The sequence below is a fragment of the Apodemus sylvaticus genome, chromosome 10 (assembly GCF_947179515.1).
Source record: "Apodemus sylvaticus chromosome 10, mApoSyl1.1, whole genome shotgun sequence".
NCBI lineage: Eukaryota > Metazoa > Chordata > Mammalia > Rodentia > Muridae > Apodemus > Apodemus sylvaticus.
The window spans coordinates 82,123,417-82,144,397 of NC_067481.1; the positions used below are offsets into that span (position 1 = coordinate 82,123,417).

A 20,981-nucleotide genomic window follows, 5' to 3' on the forward strand; every position below is an offset into this window, starting at 1 on the left:
AAATGTACATCATGTCAGGTTGGTGTGTAACAGATTGGCCTGTGGGAAAATCTGTGGGCCCACAGTGGGTAGTGGCATCCCTAGGCTGATGGTCCTAGGGTGTATAAGAAAGTAAAGTTAGCAAGCTAGGAGGAATGAACTAGTAAACAGCACTCCTCTATTCTGTCTCCTTCAGTTCCCACCTTGAATTATTGCTCTGACTTCCCTTTATGATGGATAAGCTGTGAGATGAAATAAACTCTTTTCAACTCAAACTGCTTTTGGGCATGTCTTGACCATAGCAACAGAATGCAAATTAGAACAGCTGACTCATAAAAACTGTCTTCAAAGTGGAGGTCTCAAGCATTTATTCTTTTCCCATTCCTGACTTTGAGTATTTATTGAATATCAGGATATGAATCTTGGGGAAAGAGGAAGCTACTCAGAGAGGAGGAAGTGGACATTGACACAGGACAATTACTATAGCGATAATGCCCAGTTCCCAGTCTCGATTAGGCATATCTATGTATCTCTATGGTACCTTTGAAAGCAAAACAAAGTGGGCCAAAAGTCAGGGTGACAGAACCTCCCAGGTTGTGTCGTCTTACTCTTTGTTGACCTTTGTCTCGTATACAGTAAGCTGGCTGCTGTCAAGGCCACAGAAATGCCATCTAAAGCAATTGGGCTGAAGCATATTGTAACATCTAGAACAGGTTAGAACAGGAAACCCCTTACATGTTTTCGTAGTTTTACTTTTTAAAGTTTACTTACCATCATGTTATTTTCACGATGGATTATCAAGTCATTCAAAAAACTGGTTAACAGGTTCATGCTTCATTTTTTGAAATTCTAGTCACCACTGTTCCATGTTTACTTATCTCTCCTTTCTTCTTTGCGAAAAAAGCTCCTGAAGCCACTGTGTTCCTCTGCTCACATCTTGAGGTAAGCCAAGACATCCTGCCTGCTTTGCTGTCTCACTGTGGGACTATGAGCTGAGTCCAATGACTCCAGGAAGGAAAATCACCCAAGACCGTTAACTCATTATTGCTTCCAATCCTCCTCTGCCATCTTGGATTCTTGGTTGTGGTTTTGTTTTTTCTTTTCTTTTCTTTTTTCTTTTTTTTAAAGATTTGTTTATTATTATATGTAAGTACACTGTAGCTGACTTCAGACATGCCAGAAGAGGGCGTCAGATCCCATTACAGATGGTTGTGAGCCACCACGTGGTTGCTGGGATTTGAACTCAGGACATTCAGAAGAGCAGTCAGTGCTCTTAACCACTGAGTTATCTCTCCAGCTCCGGTTGTGGTTTCTAAGCCCAAATCTTCAAGCTTTCTTTTCAACCTCCAAGCCTTATTATATGTTCTTCCTTCCCTTCCTTTTCCTACCACATTCTTCTAACAATTCTCTTTTGTTTCAATTATCTGGAACCAGTCCCACCAAATTCTGTTACTTGTGAAGGAAAAACACAAATCACTGCGGTGGCCACTCAATCCCATGGCTGCACGGCACACTTTCTTTTGGGTGTTTTAAATTCTGATTCACAGAATGACACTCTATATTTACTTTATTGTCTTTGACCTTACAGACTTTACCAAGTATTCAGAACAAATTAGTCCAATTTTTATTGGAGAGAAACCTGAGTGTTGATTTATTCCCAAATTTTCTGAATTCGCTATCCTTTCAAAACTTTCATTTTCAGACATCTGCCCAATGGTTTTATCTCCCAAGGCCCCATCTCTTTGCCACACACTGTAATAGTCTGTTCTTTAAACTTAGGCAATTCTTAATATCCAACCACTCACATGTACGTATAACATCTTGTTAAACTGCCAAATCTCCAACTGTTTCTGTGTTTGCTACTTGGTAGATTGTAGTGTCTATAGGTCCCCCTTAGTCAACCCCAGTGCTATCTGTAGGGCAAAACCAGGACTTAATACATAAATGTAGCATTACTTTTGTGAGAATTTTATTTTTAATTAGTCTTGCTCCAAATGATTTATATTTTAAGTGTTTAAATTTGTTCTATGACCATTTCATACACATGTTTAATAATCCTGTTTATTTTCTCTCTGGCCCTCATTTTACCTCACTCTCACCAGTGTGGCCCTCCTGATCTTCCTGTGCCTCCCTTTTGTTTAGAGACTCCTGTTTTTAATCAAGATTGGTAAATGACTAATTTCCATAAAAGATCACCAATTCCACAGCAGTTTTGCTTAATCTGTCTTGTCTTTGCTAATGAACACTGAAAGCATTACTACATATTTTGGAGCCACACAAGGTCTTGAAGCTATAAAGTAGTGATTCTCAACCTGCGGATTATGATCCCTTTGGGGGTTGAATGATCGAGGGGTCATTCGTATCAGAATTCTTCCTATCAGATATTTACATTATGATTCATAACTGTAGTAAAATTAGAGTTATGAAGTAGCAACAAAAATATTTTATGGTTGGGGGGGGTCACCAAAACATGAGGAATCATGTTAAAGGGTTGCGCCAGTAGGAAGGCTGAGAACCACAGCTGTAAAGTAACAGTGACACACAGTTGTTATGTTCTTGGAGTATAGGATTCATGTTTCAGATCATTTTGAAACCCCTCTGTCATTCAAGAAATTCTGTGTTCATCAAAGGAAAGGAAACAGCCAGGCTTTCCTCTAACACGGAACACACATGCATTCATCCAAATTCTAGTATGAGCCAAGGATGTCTGTCAAAGAGAGGGGTGGAATCAGTTATCTCTGTGCTTGCTTACTGCAGAGTCCATTTCTTCATGGTACTCAGGTGAGGGGTCACCATGAAGATTCCTGGACCTGGATTAGCCCTACAAAGCATGGGTAGGGATTCTTCTCTTAATCTGATCAATGGGCCATGCCAAAATGGGGTTACAAGGCTGGCAGAACACCATGCCAATTAAAGAAGCAGTGTGGAGGAATGCTATAGGATGTAAACAAAGAATGTAGAAAATAAAAAAATAAATAAAAATAAAGAAAAAAGGAAAAAAGAAAAAAAGAAAAAAAGAAAAAAAATTCTCTTTACTCCACCGTCTTTTAAAGGGGAAAAAAAAAGTGTTTTACTAGGCTAAGATGTGAAAGCAAGTGTTTGCTATACCTCATCTGCTGAGCTAAAGGATTGTTTCCTTCCTGGAATGCAAATGAAATAAGTTCTAATTTCTGAGAATCCTATCTGAAACTAATGACAGTTACTGGTACTTGAAAACCTTTCTAGTTCCTGGTTCATGATTGTCCTTTTCAAGATACCCATTGGGAGTGATGAGTAATTCCTTCCCTGTGTCTCTGGAGGAGGGGCTGGTCTACATTCTGAGTCACCTGGACAATCTTCCTGCCATAGCCACTGGCATACAGGAACATGGCTTGGGCTGGAAGGCCATCTAAATGGGACCCTAATGATTCCTTGCAAATTGAATTTCCTTTTACCAAGTAGATGGATATTCTGTTTCTTTTTTTATTCAAGGCTAATAAATCTTAAGGCCTTGCTGTGACATTTTCCTAATAATGTCTGTTTGACATTCCAACAAAATATTGGAAAAAGAAAGATTTTTGTCCCCAGATCATTTCTAAAAGGAATTATTAGTATAGTTGTTTACTAAGGACTATGCCATTCAATCATTAATTTCTGATTAGAACTCACAAGCTTAGTCTATCCCCTGCCCTGTGTTTATTTCTCCTCTGACCCCAGGAATATGTTACTGCATTACTTTACAGAGAAGGCCTTTCATCTACACGCAGTGAACAAATAAATAAGTGACATGAGACATAAACTTTGTACAGCTGCCATCAGAGGGGCAGTGATGTCTTAAGGGAGTAATCACTGCAAAGACAAACCTTCTCTGTATAAAACTGTCTTGTTAGAGATAACAAAAACACAAGAAAACAATGGGAAAACCCAATGTTTTTGGCAAAAGAGGTCATAAAAAGCAGAGTATAAATTTCAACTCGAGAAGCTATATTGAGCTGTTCACAGAAGATACAATCATAATGTGTCACCTCTGCCAATAAATAATGGCAATGAAAATCCACACCAGGCAACGGTTAGACATCCTACATACAGCATTGCATGAGAACATAAATTGATTAACTGGAAGACAGTGGTGAAGAAGAATGAGAAGCAGCAACATTTATAGAAGCCCTGAGAAGAGTACTCTATACAGAATACTGGGAAGGCAGAGGAGCTAAGACAGGAAGCAGGTTTGGGGGAAGAAAGACTAGCATTGGGGTGGGGTTATAAGAGAGAGGCAGAGGATATCCAGACCCTCCCCCAATATAGTAGACAGCCATGGTCATATGTAATTTAGGATTTTACAGTCTGGGTCTGTAATGGATGTGATGAATATCCATTGCTTTATGATCAGAAACCTTTTTCTCCACAGATAAGTCCTCATTGTGACTTTCAGGTAGAGGATGCAAATTCAGAGAACCCTGCCACTCTGGCCATAGTTGATTGATCCAGGAATGGGTATGTGATACCTAATCTGGAACAATCAGTCTATTTCCCTGGGTTGCTTTCCTGACATAGATGTCAAGAAGACTGATTACTCCTCTCTAGGAATTAAATGGGAGCTGGGGTCAATGATGGAAAGAAAGAACCCAAAGGGTAGGGCTTATCCTGATGGATTCTGACTTCCTGGTACCATGAGGTCTAAGGCATGCTCACCTTGTATTTTTTCCAACAATTTTCATTTGGGGCAAGGTATGTTTAGTCAGTATTTTGTCAAATACCAAGGTAATGTGTGTATGTGTGTGTGTGTGTGTGTGTGAGCATTTGTATGCATATGTGTGTTTTGTCTTGTATAGGACAGAAGTTGACACAGCTGTCTTCTTTCATTTCTCTCCACAAAATGTTTTGGATCAGGGCCTTTTATTAAACCTAGAGCTTATTGATTAGATTGGATTGGGTGATCAAGCATGCTGAGGGAGGAATCGTCCTGACTCTTCCTTGATGATGCTGGGGTTCCAGGCTCACATCACCTCTGTAGTTTTAACATGGCTCCTGGAGATCCAGCTTCTGTCCTCAGGGATGGCTGTGTAGCATTTACTTGCCTGAGCCATCCTGCAACGGGAGATTTTTGAGTAATCCACATGATAGGTAAGGTTATCATTTGAGACAAGAAATATTTTCCATATTGAGTTTAAATACACATAATTTTTCTTACTGGTTAAGGTTGTGTAGGCCAACATTTAAATTTAAGTATGTTATTCTAAACTATGGAGATGGTGGAATAGAGAAAACCTGAAATCTTTATGCTACCATCCATTAATATGTTAATGAGATTACATCTTTCACATAATGTGGCAGAGTGGATTCTGAATGGATATAAATGGTAGAGCACTGTTATGTAGTTGTGTGTAAATAATGCTAACACTGGGAAGAGGGCATCCAATGTTGATGTTGTTGCAGGTGTGTCTGTATAGACATATACAATTATGTCAGTGTGCATGGATCTATATGGTCACATGAATAGTATCTGTCTACATGTATCTGTGTGTGTTACTATGCATATATGCTTGTTGTGTCTCTGTGTTTGATTATCTCTCTTTCTATGTATATATGTATATGTATATCTGGATACATATGTTTGTGCTGTTGTACATGCATATATATACTTCTGAATATATATATATTTCAGTGTGCATGTGTATAATTGTGTGATGTAGCTCGGGGGAAAAAAAAAACTATAGGAGATAGTCTATTAAAAAAGAGACCAGAGAGTCATAAAATATAAGTCAAAGGTAAAATTTATTGGTTCTCACTGGGTTGTTCTGCCACTAAATTATCATTATTGATGCAAGTAATTAAAACATATAACTTGGGCATTTTCATGTACAGAAAAGTTATAATCAATTAAGAAATAAAAACTATAAATAAAAGGACATAGAATTAGTTTAGTATTGAGGAGAGCAGTTCTGTGTATAAAAATTGAGTTTTAATTCAGACTAAATGCTATATTTACTAGTTAAGCTTTACTAAAATCTAGCATCTCTCAAATTGTTTTTCTTTTTCATGTCTAAAATGTTCCCAACATATTGTTTTTCTAGAAGAGAATGTTTCTGTGACATCTACTTGGAGGGGACTGGTCATTGCACTGGGTAAGGACTTTGTCTGAAGTAGCAGGAAGATCTACATGTAGTGTGTGGGTGAGGTCCAGTTAAAATTTTGAGTTCTGGATTTAAGTTTTTTTCTGCTTGAATGCACAGGAATAATGATCACAGAAAGCAATGAGCACCTTTGGCAGGCACTGATAGTCCTCATTGAATACAGGTTCATATGGTGAGGAACCAAATCTACCAGAGACTAGTGAAGTCAAATCAGGTGACACCGTGACACTTATTTTTGAAGAACTTATTACTGGTTAGAGAGGACAATCAATAAAGACAGCAACTGCACAGATTTGACATATATCATTTCTGTTTAAATCTTTGAGTTTTCATTAACACTAAAGCAGAAAAACTCAAACTCACTAGACATTTTTGGAAGATGCTGGAGAAAGGTTTTTTGAAAATCAGTACATGAATGAATATGATCATGTCTTCTACATTTCCTGGACAGAAGACATCTCAGCAAAAGCCAAATGCTCCATGAAAGAAATTAAATTAGTATATAGTCAGTTTGAAAACTCCATTGAATTTGTAGATATAACCAATTATCACCAATGACTATCAACAGGGCAGAAAAGACAACCATCTTACACGAAATGTTCATACATTATGTGTGGTGGTTTGAATAAGAACTATTCACCAAAGGTTTGTGTATTGAAACACTTGGTCCCAAGTTGGCTGTTTGGAGGGTTATAAAACCTTTAGGAGATACAGCCTTGCCAGAGGAAGTATATGACTTGGGGGAGAGCTTTGAAAGTTCACAGCCTTGTACAACTTCCTCTTTTACCTCTGCTACCTGTGTGTGGATGAAAATGTGATCAACTCATTTCTTGCTTTTTTCCCACGCCATGCCACCTTGCCAGGATGGACTCTATCTCAAATTGTAAGTCAAAGTAAAAATCTTCCTTATGTTGCTTTTGCTCAGTCTTTTAACACAGCAACAGAAAAGTAACCAACACACCATGTTTCCTATGACCCATCAGTCTTTACACACACACACACACACACACACACACACACACACACACACACACACAAACACACACAAACACACACAAACACACACAAACACACACAAACACACACACACACACAAACACACTCACTCAGAGGGAGAGAAAAAAAGAGGCCATTGAGGCCAGCCTTGTCTACAGAGTGAGTTCCAGGACAGCCATGGTTACACAGAGAAACCCTGTCTTGAAAAAGTCAAAGAGAGAGAGAGAGAGAGAGAGAGAGAGAGAGAGAGAGAGAGAGAGAGAAGAGAAGAGAAGAGAAGAGAAGAGAAGAGAAGAGAAGAGAAGAGAAGAGAAGAGAAGAGAAGAGAAGAGAAGAGAAGAGAAGAGAAGAGAAGAGAGGCCATTGAAGAGTGATTCATGTGCTAGATCCAATTACAAACTTATAGAAATAGACTAGGAAGGGGAACATGATAAATTATACCACAGGGATACAATGAAATCAGAAAAATCAAGGTTATGAGTTTATTAAGCAACTTGATATCAATTGTGCAGAGGAAGAAGAGAGATAAGTGAGAACTACTAAAGTAAAAGAAATCTAAGATACTAACATCAGTATTTGGCCTGGTTCAAACAAACACTCTGGGAAATCACTAAGACCACTGCCTTGAAAGTTAATATCAAAGAATTATTGCTATTTTACAGGCATGAAAATGGTGTACTTGAAAAAGTTATCTTTCAGAAATACATGCTAGATATTTGCTGGGGGAAATGCTAAAATGTTATTAAAAATAACTTTCAGAGCCAATGAGGGAAAGGAAAGAGATGAACAGATTTAATTACATATATATTGCTTGTTTAAATTGGTCAATGGGTACATGAACATGTATCAAATTATTCTCTAGATTCTATGTATACTTGAAAATTTCTACAATAAAATCCAGTAGTGAAAAACCTTTCTGAGTTTAATATGAGTTTGGTCTACCACAGCAGGGCAATAGAGCTGCTACTGCTTCACTTCTAATGGGCAACACTGAAGTGCTTATCACATAGGGTTTTGTGAGAAATAACAAGAAAAGTATCCATTGTATACAGTGTAAGTTTGATTTAAGTTTCCAATTAATGCCATATAGAATTATATACTATTATATAATTTATATATTAAGTGGCCCACAAAATGTAACCACTATTCAACAGTGATAAACTAGAAAGCACTAAATATTCTTGATAGAAAATTTGAACAACCTGTCATGGCAGGACTCATTACTAGATTCCATTTCTACTAGGGAAGCACATTTTCTCTAGTTCTCAGGGCAGGTGAGATTGAGAGGGCTGGCAACCAGGCTGAGGCTTTGAGTTGGTGGTTCTTTTGCCCGTTCTGGACCACAACTCCTTTGTAGGCAAGTGTTCATGTTTCTAAAAATGCTATTATCAGTAGTTCTATTGTAGAGAATAACTGACTGTTTCTAACTGAACAAATGCTTTCAAGCAGTAACTATTGGTAGGGTGGAAGCTGTACTAGTTAAAAGAGATATTCAACAAAGAATTGAAAATGTAATTATTAATCAGCGATGCCCTAGGGCAATGCCTTTCAAGTCCAATAGGAATGTGACTCACCAGGGACTCTTGTTAAAATCACTGAGATCCTCCATTGCTAAGTAGCTCTTAGATGATGCTAAAATGGCCAGGCAACTTTTGGGCTTAGCCTAGCACATTCCTGATATGGGAAAATGGTTAGATACATGCTTTGATAGGCTTAGGTTTCAATCATTTAGATGCCAGACAACCAAGAACATGCTTGATCTGAGTATTGATTTGGAAAATTCATTTCTGATTCTTTTGCTTTAGTGAATTTTGTATTTATTAACATAAGAGGCACAGGTATTTATTTTTATTTATTTATTTTTAGAGGCTTCAAGAATGTCACAAATACAAAAAGTATCAGGCTCCTGACAGCTAGTGCTTGTTGGCACAATAGTTTGTGGGTTTGGTAACTGTATATTGGATGGATCCCCAAGTGGGGTAGTCTCTGGATGGTCTTTCCTTCAGAATCTGATCCATACTTTGTCTCTGTTTTTCCTCCCATGGGTATTTTGTACTCTTCTAAAAAGAGTCTTCTTCTAAGAGTCGTCTTCTTCTCTCTTCTAAGAAGGACCAAAGTCTTCCTTCTTCTTGAGCTTCATGTAGTCTGTGAATTAAATCTTGGGTATTCTGAGCTTCTGGGCTAATATCCACTTATCAGTGAGTGCATATCATGTGTGTGTGTTTTTTTTTTTTTTTGTGATTGGGTTACCCCACTCAGGATGATATTGTTTTAGTTCCATCCACTTGCCTAAGAATTTCATGAATTCGTTGTTTTTAATAGCTGAGTAGTACTCCATTGGGTAAATGTACCACATTTTCTGTATCCATATCCATTCCTCTGTTGAGGGATATCTGGGTTCTTTCTAGCTCCTAGCTATTATAAATAAGGCTGCTATGAACATAGTGGAACATGTGTCCTTATTACATGTTGGAGCATCTTCTGGGCACATGTCCAGGAGTGGTATAGCTGGGTCTTCAGGTAATACTATGTTCAATTTTTTGAGGAGCTACCAAATTGATTTCCAGAGTGGTTTTACCAGCTTGGAATTCCACCAGCAATGGAGGAATGTTCCTCTTTCTCCACATCCTTACCAGCATCTTCTGTCATCTAAGTTCTTTTGATCTTTTGAACATTTCTTTAAGTGCTTTTCAGCCATCCGGTATTCCTCAATTGAGAATTGTTTAGCTCTGTACCCCAATTTTAAACAGTATTATTTGGTTCTCTGGAGTCTAACTTCTTGAATTCTTTGTATATATTAGATATTAGTCATCTATGTGATGTAGGACTGGCAAAGATTTTTTTCCCAATCTGGTTGCCATTTTGTCCTATTGACCATGTCCTTTGCCTTACAGAAACTTTGCAATTTTATGAAGTCCCATTTGTCAATTCTTGATCTTAGAGCATAAGCTATTGGTGTTCTGTTCAGGAACGTTTCCCCTGTGCCCATGTCCTCAAGGGTCTTCCCCAGTTTCTTTTCTATTAGTTTCAGTGTGCCTGGTTTCTGATATAGCTCTCTGCTGAGAGGCCCTGCCAGTGCCTGACAAATACAGAGGGGGGGGGGGCGGAATGCTCCCAATCAACCATTGAACTGAGCACAGAGTCCCCAAAGGAGGAGCTAGAGAAAGGACCCAAGGAGCTGAAGGTGTTTGAAGCCCCATAGGAGGAACAACCAGCACCCCCAGAGCTCCCCGGGACTTAACCACCAACCAAAGAGTACACCTGGAAGGACCCATGACTCCAGGTGCATGGGTAGCAGAGGATGGCCTGGTTGGACATCAAGGGGAGAAGAGGTCCTTGGTCCTGTGAAGGCTCATTGCCCCAGTGTAGGGGAATGCCAGGTCAGCGAAGCAGGAGTGGGTGGGTTAGTGAGCAGGGGGAGAAGGAATGGGATAGGGGGTGTTTGGAGGGGAAATGTGGAAAGGGGATAATATTTGAAATGTAAATAAAGAAAAATATCTTAAAAAACAAATAGAAAAAGTAAACAAAGCTGGGTGGTAGTGGTGCACGCCTTTAATCCCAGCACTTGGGAGGCAGAGGCAGGTGGATTTCTGAGTTTGAGGACATCCTCGTCTACAGAGTGAGTTCTGGGACAGCCAGGGCTATACAGAGAAACACGGTCTTGAAAAAAAAAAAAAAAACAAAAATAAAAAAAAAAAACAAAATAAATAAATTATCTCTCTGGGCAAGTCCTTTTGCATGTTGGGTAGAACTTAGCATTGTAGTAAGGTTGAACTGTTTGCTTTCAACTCTTCCCTGGCAATGTGATATGGGACAATGATTTTGTGCATTTAAAAATTACTCCTCCCAAGGAAGATTCCAGCTGAAAAAGTAATGACTGTAGTGTAACTTTAGCTCTAGGAAAAGGATTTGAACAAAAATTCTGGTCCCCACAGTGTCCTAGAAAGCAGACACTTTTCAGTGGCTACTAATCTTTATAATTGTACTTGAATTCCACTTGTGGAAAAAGGAGAAAATACTTGAGCCAGGGAAATGGTCACTTCCACCTGTCTGATTATGTCTGTATCAAATCCAGGAAAATGTCCCCTTCCCTAAAGTTTTATAGGAATGTAAATAAGTACTCAATTTAGAAAAAAATGCCCCCAGAGACCTTAATATAGTTTACATTGAACCCTTCATGAGGATGGTATCTGTGGAATTCTAATTAGAGTGACTTGATCATGAACCATAATTTTCAAGAGCTAGGGACCGTGTTGGGTTTATTCTGCTTTGGGAAATGCTTTTCAAGGAAGCCACCTTCAATTTCTCACCATTTCTGGATAATAAAAATATGATTTGAGGTGGGGAATTCTAGCAATGCTGGAGGTTAGTAAAAGTCCTTTGGGAGGAATGAGGGTCTCATAGATAATAGAAATATAGAGAGAAAATGAGTTAACAAAAAGCCATTGAAATTCATTATTCAAGACTCTAAGTTTCTACAGAAATCATATTAGGAGGTGTTTAAAATCTTCTGAGACAGTAATGAGATCTGCCCTTACTGTTCCCCAGAATTTTCATCTCTCAGAAGAGGGTAGCAATGCCCTCCTCACAAGGTGGCTGTATGGACCCAAAGGATGATGTGTTCCGAAGGGCGGTGATGTAGTAAGAGAAACATGGATGGATGGCAATTTTCCGTTTGTTCTTACTATGATGAGTTTGTTTGGTTTTTTTTGTTGTTGTTGTTTTGTTTTTTTGTTTTTTGTTTTTGTTTTCACGAGAATGGTGCCTTTCCTTTGTTTCAGTTTTCAAGAAGTTGTCAGTGAGTTTATATCAAGAATATGTGGGGGGACATTTTCAAGGCATGCCTACTCTGGGCCTTGTTTTCCTGTGGCATGGGAGAGGGTCTGGGTATTTGTGACTGCTCCCTAGGGACAGTAATGGTGTATTCTGCGTGCTCACTAAGTATCTGCAGCAAGTCTCTAAGTGGTGATTCCATCCTTCCTAAGGCAGTTCTGGGATCTGTTCCTTGGAATAAAAGACTTCTGTGCTAAAATATTTAGGAAGCTACTGTGTTCCTTCACCTCCTTAGGGCTTATTAAAGGATCAGAGAAGTCCTTCAGAATACAGCATTTAAAACGTGTTTACTGTTATCTTTGGTCTTGTTTTTCTGTGCAGTGTTCTCCTTCCTTGCAACTCTCATCTATACCTCTGTTCAATACATTGGGAGAAATCTGTGGTACAGCATTAGCTAATAGTGAATTCTGTGCATATCCAGAAACCTTAGACATTAGAGATAATAGGGAGAAACAGGGGAGCCAGGAGCAGCCAAGATACCCCCTGTGCAGAGAGTGGGCTGGGATTTAATCCTTTAATCCTGCTGTTTTTGTTCTTCCAGCAACCTGCTACTTAATTCTAGAAGGAATCTGTAAATGATAAATAAGTGCCTTCTTCTATGCACCACGCTGTAAATGCAAGGTAACAGCCAAAGGGCCAGGAAGGTGAGCTGCCATAGACTTTTAGAACAAGCATGGTTTTTGAATTCTGGTTCTAACTCTACAGTCTCAGTGGCTTCTCTAAGCCCTAGGTCTTGTATTTGCATAACGAGGACAATGATGCTGTCCAGCCGTGGGCTGCTGTGGATGAGTTAATCATAAGAAGTTCTTAGCATGGACTCAAGCTTGTTGTTGTTATTAGTGAGTCACAGACAGTCTTGAGCAGAGGAAAATCAGGAAAAGAATAAAGAGCTCTAGAAGCCAATTCAGTAAATCTTCTTTTTTTTTTTTATAAAACTGGAATTTTTGTGGGATCAAAACAGTCACACATTGAACAATCTTTTTAATAATCGCAAAGTCCCAAAGTTTCTTAGTTCAATACTTTTTCTGGAAACAAAAGGCATTTTGGGGCCGCTTTACATATTTTTTTCTTCTTCTTTTTTTTTAATTTATTGATATATTTATTTACATTTCAAATGATTTCCCCTTTTCTGGACCCCCACTCCCCAAAAGTCCCATCAGTCCCCTTCCCTCCCCCTGTTTTCCCACCCAACCCTTCCCACTTCCCTGTTCTGATTTTGTTCTATACTGCTTCACTGAGTCTTTCCAGAACAAGGGGCCACTCCTCCGTTCTTCTTGTACCTCATTTGATGTGTGGATTATGTTTTGGGTATTCTAGTTTTCTAGGTTAATATCCACTTTTCACATATGAATATACATTTTCAAGAAATGCCAAGTACCACATGAGATGTCAGGGTGAGAATTTGAAATGTATTTTAAATGGAATGGTTAGGGTGCTGGAGTATGAGAATTCTTTCACCTAACTTCCCTTTAGTTAAATCCCAAAGTATCTGATATACAAGAAACAGTCTACAGCTGAGGCAAAAGGAAGAAGGAAAGTCAATGGCTGAAATTCAATACCTTTGAAATGACAGAGGAAATGAGATTCAAAATTAGATGAGGATGCAGTTGCAGTCAGAGGGGTTAAAACAGAGATGTCTATGTAAACAGAGCTTTCTTAGTTCCAGGACTTAGATGAAAAGGAATAGAAACAAATACCAAGTCTAAGAGATCGTTGCCTGTCCTCAGACTAAGGTGTCAGATTCACCTGTGCACACATAGTGGGTGTGTGTAATGTGTAAACTTTACTGTAAGTATCAGTTAAAAAAAGCTTCTCATCAAGGAAGTAGGTCATAGGGTCCCAAGTCTAGATCTAGATTGTTCCTGCCTGCCTTGAAGGACTTTGTGACCATACACCAGATTTTGTTTTCCTCTTTATAGACACTAAAATGACTCATGAATGGGAAAGGGACAAGCCAAGAAAAGCAACAGGGGCCAGGTCAGATCAGTGGGGCTGGGAGATCAAGAGTGTGAGTGACATTTGATGGTGTGGTGCAGGTGTGTTCTTGTTCTGATGGCCACAGAGACCACTTATTGTGTCTGCAGCATGCCCCAAGCTCTTAGTTTGCTCTTATTTCCTTATTTCTATTTATTCTCATGCAAAGCTATGGGGGTATTTGCTAGCATTCCTGCCCACAAGTGGAGAGGAGGGACCAGATTTGTGGTGGCTGTCAGTCACATAGGAAGCATTTAAGACATGCCCATCAGGTACTGTGGAGGAGGCAAGCTGAGTTAGAATATACTGTTTCATCTTGAGAAATGATATAGACCACAGAACTACAGCTCACGAGACTCTTGGAGGAGTGGAGCATTTGCTTTCTTTCCCCCAAATCCCCTGACTCATTTAATTCCTTCATAGCCAAAAGCTGGCAGAATAAAAAAAATGACAGAAACCTTTTTTTTCAATCAATAGAGAGAGGTTGGAAATCAGGCTATATAGGGAGAATGGGAACTGAAAACAAGAATATCACATCCACTTAGCCAACACGAACTGCTTATGAAAATCACTGATATTAATAGCAACTACTTACTAGTCTCTTTCAGTGTTCTGTCCATGCTAAGCCATCAGGTCTATACCATTTAGTCTTTAGAGTGACTCTAAGGGGAAAGGTATTATTTTTGTCTTCTTTTTCCATGATAAAGGAACCAAAATATGAGATCGTGATAACTTCTGCAATGAGACAGCTTAAGTCCAGTTTTGTCAAAATATAGAGTTGGAGCTGGTCACCATCAAACTCTCTGTGTTTCCTCTACCATCCAGCACTGCTGGTTAAGTGTGAAGAATTAACAAAGGTGTCAACAATGGCTGACCTAGGAGAGGATTAGGGCCTTCCGTGAGGTAGGTTCACAGAAGGGAAAAGTGGGAGCTGGGTCCCAGCTTCATTGGTTAAGTGCTTGTTACAAAAGCATGAGGAGCTGAGTTTGATTCCCAGAACCCATTAAAAAAACAGCTTGATATGTGCTTGCAAACTCAATGCAGGAGAGCTAGAGTCAGGTGGGTCCCTGGCACTTGCCAGCTAGCCAGCACGGCCTATACAGTAAGCCACATCCATGAGACCCTGTTTCAGTCAATAGATGGATGGCTTCTGAGGACACATGGTACCAAACGCAGATATTTGTACAAACAGGCACCCATATGCATCCATATTGGAACACACATGCACACATATGCACACACTTGGCTTACAAGTCAATACAGGCCATTATTGCAGAGACATCAAGGCCAAGAGCAGAGAGCACATTAATTCCTAGATATGTGCTTGCTTGATCACTCTCTAGTTTATACTTAGCCGGTCTCCTTTACTCTTATACCACTGAGGACCCCCACACCCACACATGGCAGAAGGAACAGGGAATAACAGCTACTACTTTGCTGTAGTTAAGGAAGAGCCAACGGAATATCAAAGATCCGTGCTCAGATCTGAAGTAGGCAGAATGAGCAAGGTTGGCTGAGAACAGAGAGGGTTGGCTACATTCTTACCCGAGCAGTTGTTGGACTTGGTTTTCAATACAAGATAGGTTTTCTAGGAGGACAGTTAGTCATCACTTATGAATGTAGTCCTTTGTCAGGGTACAGACACTTTTTAGCCTCGGTTTCTTCATCTGTGATATGGGCATGATATCACCCAGAAGGTTGCTGAGAGGGCTGAATTTCTGAAGAGGCATCTGCTGCCTTCACCTTCTTTCTGCCTGTGTAGTAGGTTCAGCACTCTAAGAGACAAGCTTGCTTCTTGTTTCTGATCTCACCATGGAAGGTTTATACAGAAAGCACTTACCTGCTGTGAGAAGCCCTTCACAACACGCCTCTGCTTGAGGTTCGTCTCTCCATCCAAGTTGGCAGTTTCCAGATGGCAGACCCCACTGGGGTCTGAGGAGAAGAGAAGGAGGATGTCAGCTGGAACGATCTCATTGCACCGCATCTGGACAAAGTCTCCCACACACACATCCTGCCAGCGCTTCTGCATGTAGTTTTGTTCTTTTCTGGGGTGCAAGAAAGACAGGCGTCTAAGCAAGCTTTAAGATTCCTCAGTGCAGTGATTTACTTTAGATGTCAACTTGCCACAATCTAAAAATCACCAGGCGAAGGGTCTCCATTAAGGAAATGGGAAGATCAGGTTGGCCTGCAGGCATGTCTTGATTATTGGATGATCCAGCCCAATGTGGGTAGTGGGTGAGGGTGAGGTTCTTTAACTAGAGAGTGATCAAGCAAACATCCATCTAGGAATTGATTTTCTCTCTGCTCTTGGCCTTGGTGTCTCTGCAGTAATGGCCTGTATCCTGGATTTGTAAGCCAAATAAAGTTCTTCCTCCCCTAAGTTACTTTTGGTCATGGTTTATAAAATCCCACATGTAAAAGATCTGTTCTTTGATTATTTAGAATTGTAAGCAATTACTGGGTGTTGACTAGGTGTTGGGCTGAGTCTTTCTTTCCTGGGAGGAAGGGTACTTTAAGGGGATGTTAACTGTTACATTATATTGCATGTTTAGTTAGCACAGAAGAAAGCAAAGGTCCTTTCTTTGACTGTTCTCAATTATTGAGAGCAGAGAGGCAGTAAATGTGAAGATATTGGTCATTAAGAATGTTTGGGATACTGATAAATGGAAACCTCTAGACACATTTAGAGAATTAGTAAGAAATTACCAGGGACTTTGACAACATAGGACCCACCATAACTGGAAATCAGAGGACCAAGGAATGGGAAGGAAAGGATATACTTACCTCTATGTAATTTAACCAACTTAGATAATAGCAGTAGCAACAAAACCTGCCAATTTCATATTTAAAACACACTGAATACTAATGTCACCCTTGGCTTGCTTTCATGACAATTCATTGGTGTAGACATTATATGAATTCCACAAAGACTGAGGATCAAAACTTTCTTTTCTCAAGTCTTATAAACCCAGAGTTGTACAACCTGAACTTGTATCCAGCTTGATGTCAAAGCTCAGCTAGTATAGCTCTCCCAGCTAGTATAACAGCATTCACTCTTCCATGTCTCCTTTCCAATACACACTGCATTTACACAGAGCTCTTGGTATCAGAAAGTCTTTCTTATACCCAGCCAACTATTTAACAAATTTTGTTCTCTTGAGTAATTCAGAAGCTCTTATTTTCTATCTTTAAAAAAAAAAGAACCTATGAACATAGTGGAGCACGTATCCTTATTACATGCTGGGGAATCCTCTGGATATATGCCCAGGAGTGGTATAGCAGGATCCTCTGGAAGTGACGTGTCCAGTTTAGTAGCCCTATTTATAATAGCCAGAAGCTGGAAAGAACCCAGGTATCCCTCAACAGAAGAATGGATGCCAAAAATGTGGTATATATACACAATGGAATACTATTCAGCCATTAGAAACAATGAATTCATGAAATTCTTAGACAAATGGATGGAGTTGGAGAACATCACACTAAGTGAGGTAACCCAGGCTCAAAAGATAAATCATGGTATGCACTCACTAATAAGTGGATATTAGCCCAGAAAATTGGAATACCCAAAACATAATCCACACATCAAATGAGGTACAAGAAGAACAGAGGAGTGGTCCCTGGTTCTGGAAAGACTCAGTGTAGCAGTATAAGGCAAAACCAGAACAGGGAAGTGGGAAGGGGTGGGTGGGAAAACAGGGGGAGGGAAGGGGGCTGATGGGACTTTCGGGAGTGGGGGTCTAGAAAAGGGGAAATCATTTGAAATGTAAATAAAAAATATATGGAATAAAAGAAAAAGAACCTATTTGAAAATATTCCTCCATGTCCCATAAAGTCTGTTGGCCATGCGAAGCCACATCTAATGTCTAAGACATCCTTAATTATTCCTTGGCTCATGCAGTTTCAAGACCTATCCTAGACCTGTGGGCTCTTCTATGACTGTATCTCTAATGTTCCTCTTTTAATGTGGGATTTGAAACTAGACCAATATTCCACATGTGGTCTTTTTATCTGAGCTCTGATGGCTTGAAGTTGATATCTCTAAGTGTCCCTGGGTCTAGGGAGATAGCTTACTTCTGTGCCTTTTCCACAAAATGCAGAGCCTAGCAATACTGTTCTTCTCCAACAGGCCCATGTTCTCCCCTGGAGTCCTCAGAGTGAGTCTGGAGTACTGGAGCTATAGGTATTCATTTAAAAAGTATTTTTAGGGGGCATGCAGTTTAATATGGTTGCATGTGACATTCTTTATTGGGTATATCATTTAAGAAATTTTATTTGTAGTAGTGTTATATTATAAAATGGTATGTTATAGTAACCCAACCCAGCTATGGTCTAGGATGATAGGCATATTTTACTGGACCTTTAGGGACACTTCCATTTCACACTTGGCTACTTTGCTCTGGTTGCCCAATGCTCTGGGGTACACACGTTGTCACTTCATCTGTCAGCAGCATGTCTGCGGAGCAGTCAGGGATGCATAGCCCAAGGGTGTCCAGCCAAGGGAGGTGAGAAGTAGCAGAATTTAGCTGATGTGTAAAAGCTGCATGTTTCTACACTGAGTGACACTCAGATGTGACCAGCAGCTGGCCAGGAGCTGCCAGCTGGAATCATTCCCTCATTAATATGGCCGGATTGGAACAGCTGCCCCAGGTGGATGCACACACAGACTTTTGCTGTTCCCCTGCTCAGTGAGTTTGCACCTGGGAACTCACTGCTATTTTCGTTTCCTGCAATGTTCACTGCTGTTTAAATATAAGATAAATTCACGTGGCTTAGGACAAAGACTCCATCTGGCAGATTCTACCTTGAGGAGAAATTAAGTGGTTCAGTGTTAAACAGCTTTCTGGGAGAAGACAGGTCTTTAAAAATAAGGTAAATAACAGCAAGAAAGGCTTTTAACCCTTTGTGGGAATGGGTGAAAGGGAGAGATGGAGGAGAGGATGCTCAAGGCTCCATTTATTTTATGCCTGGGTCCTAAAGAACTGTGGGGAACTGGAGAAGACTAGGTCTGCCAGAAGGATAAACTGTCTTATGGAACTTATGATTAACAAACATGACAGTCCGACATGGGTTGTCCTTTAGTATCCTTAAAAAAGGAAGCCTTGAATCCCAGGTGGCTATTTAGAGTGAATGGGAACCACTAATACAAATGAAGGCAGTTCAGGGATTAAGAATGTGCATTTGGGCTGGAGACATGGCTCAATGTAGGACTTCATACTGTTCTTGCAGGAAACGTGGGTTTGGTTCTACCACCCATGTCTGGCAGCTCACAACCACCTGTAATTTCAGTTCAGTGGATCTGACACCCTCTTCTGGCTTGCGCAGGTACCTGCACACGTGATTATACCCAAACATAGATGCACATAATTAAAAATGAAGTAATTTTTAAAATGAGTATGTTTGAATCCAAGCTTCACTGAGTATTGTCTGTGACACCTTAGTCAAGTTACATAACTTCTCAGAACCTGTATTTCTTTATCTGCATCACCTCAGAAGGTTGTGGAGTGGGGACAGGGGCCTGGCACACATGAGGGAGTACACTTAGGGGCTTTGTAGTTAGTGCTCATTAGACACAGCTTTCTTCATGATTCTGAGAGAAATGACTGTTTATGGTAGAGTGAGGGCTTCTCACCCTTCTTGTGTCCTTACAGTTTCTTCTTCATGCTACTTTATACATGAAGTTGAGGACTAGGAACTATGGTAGTTGTCTATTTTGTTAGCAGATACAAATGAGGTATGAGATTTGGTGGCTGGGAGGAATGTCTGATGAGAGGGAGTTGGGCTTGAAAAGGGTGATGTCCTCTCAGTTCTTGACCTGATCCCAGTAAATGACACTGAGATTGAAGGCATTGCATTAAAGATAGCCTGGGGCTGGGGCTGGGGCTGGGGCAGGGGCAGGGGCAGGGGCAGGGGCTGGGGTTAGACAGTAAAGCTTTCTTCCTGCCTTAAAATCCTTTGTTGTCTAGACTTGCTTGTCTGTAGACCACAGTGGAGGAGTTTGTTAGACATGGAGGAGTTGAGGAAACTCTTTAAAGGAACAGCTGAGGTCGAAGAACAGAGGGAGGCAGGAACCATGTCTAGGCTGGAGACACTGTGGAAGTTAAGTTGCACTCACTTCACTGGAGATGCCCAGCCCTCTGCAGGGAAGTTTGGAATTGATTGGCTGGAGAGGACCCAACTCCTAAATCAACATGTTAAGGCTGAGCATCCCTCACAGTGTGGCCTTTGTTTTAGCACCACCCTGTTCTCATCCAGAGGCTACCAAAGCCTGGCCACACCAGTGTCTCATATGTATGTTAGGAATTAAAGCTCCAAGATCTGCGACGGCACTCACCTCTAGCTTCACTGACTATGTAGCTGCCACCTTCAGAAAGAATAACTTAGAGCAGACCATCATCAAAAAGTGATGGCCACAGGCACACCATACCTCACAGGACAGGGAGTCACAGGAGCCTTTCCCTAAGCCCATGGCCACTGGATTATGAATAAGCAGCCTGGGGGTGTCTGAGAGCACATAGCACAGTGTGTATGAACTTCCTCTAACCTCAGCAGATCCAAATCCTACTGCTCTCTTTACAGCCCCAGGCAGTGAACATCAGTGTTGCATGGATTGTTGGCATGCTGCTTACATATCGCATTTCTGTTGCCTTGTGGTTTCACGCACTTTTTATTTTCACCGTGGGATGACCTTCCTGAGAGATGGGAAAGTCTACGTTTATGTTCCTATGATTGGGTAAGCTGAGTGTGTGTTAAGTATGATGTCTTACAGACTCATCTTGGATATTATGCAAATGAAGCTGTTTGAAGCTACACTGACAATTAGCCATTATAGTCTCCCCACTAAAGACTAATAATAATAATGAGATCTCATATTATTGACTGACATGTATGGAGTGCTTATAAGAAGCCTGGCACCAGACAGACATACATGTTCATTTATCTACCTAATTAGGAGGCAACTTTCTTTATTACTGTTTTTTCCCCTTTTTAGATGAGAAAGACAGGGCTGGGAGGGGTTACCTTCCTCAGGTAAGATTACACAAGGACTTGTGAGTTGCAGTGAGGGGCAGCACAGCTTAATGTGGAATA

The 20,981-nt window shown here is 40.3% G+C and overlaps 1 protein-coding gene across 1 annotated transcript in view; it reads right to left on the reverse strand.

Moving 5' to 3' along the window:
• Positions 1–20,981, reverse strand: part of Atp10b (ATPase phospholipid transporting 10B (putative)) — a 108,890-nt gene that overhangs the window by 74,103 nt on the left and 13,806 nt on the right. The window contains exon 3 of the mRNA XM_052197450.1: positions 15,736–15,940. Within this exon, the coding sequence (XP_052053410.1) occupies positions 15,736–15,940 (205 nt within the window). The remainder of the gene's footprint in view (positions 1–15,735; positions 15,941–20,981) is intronic.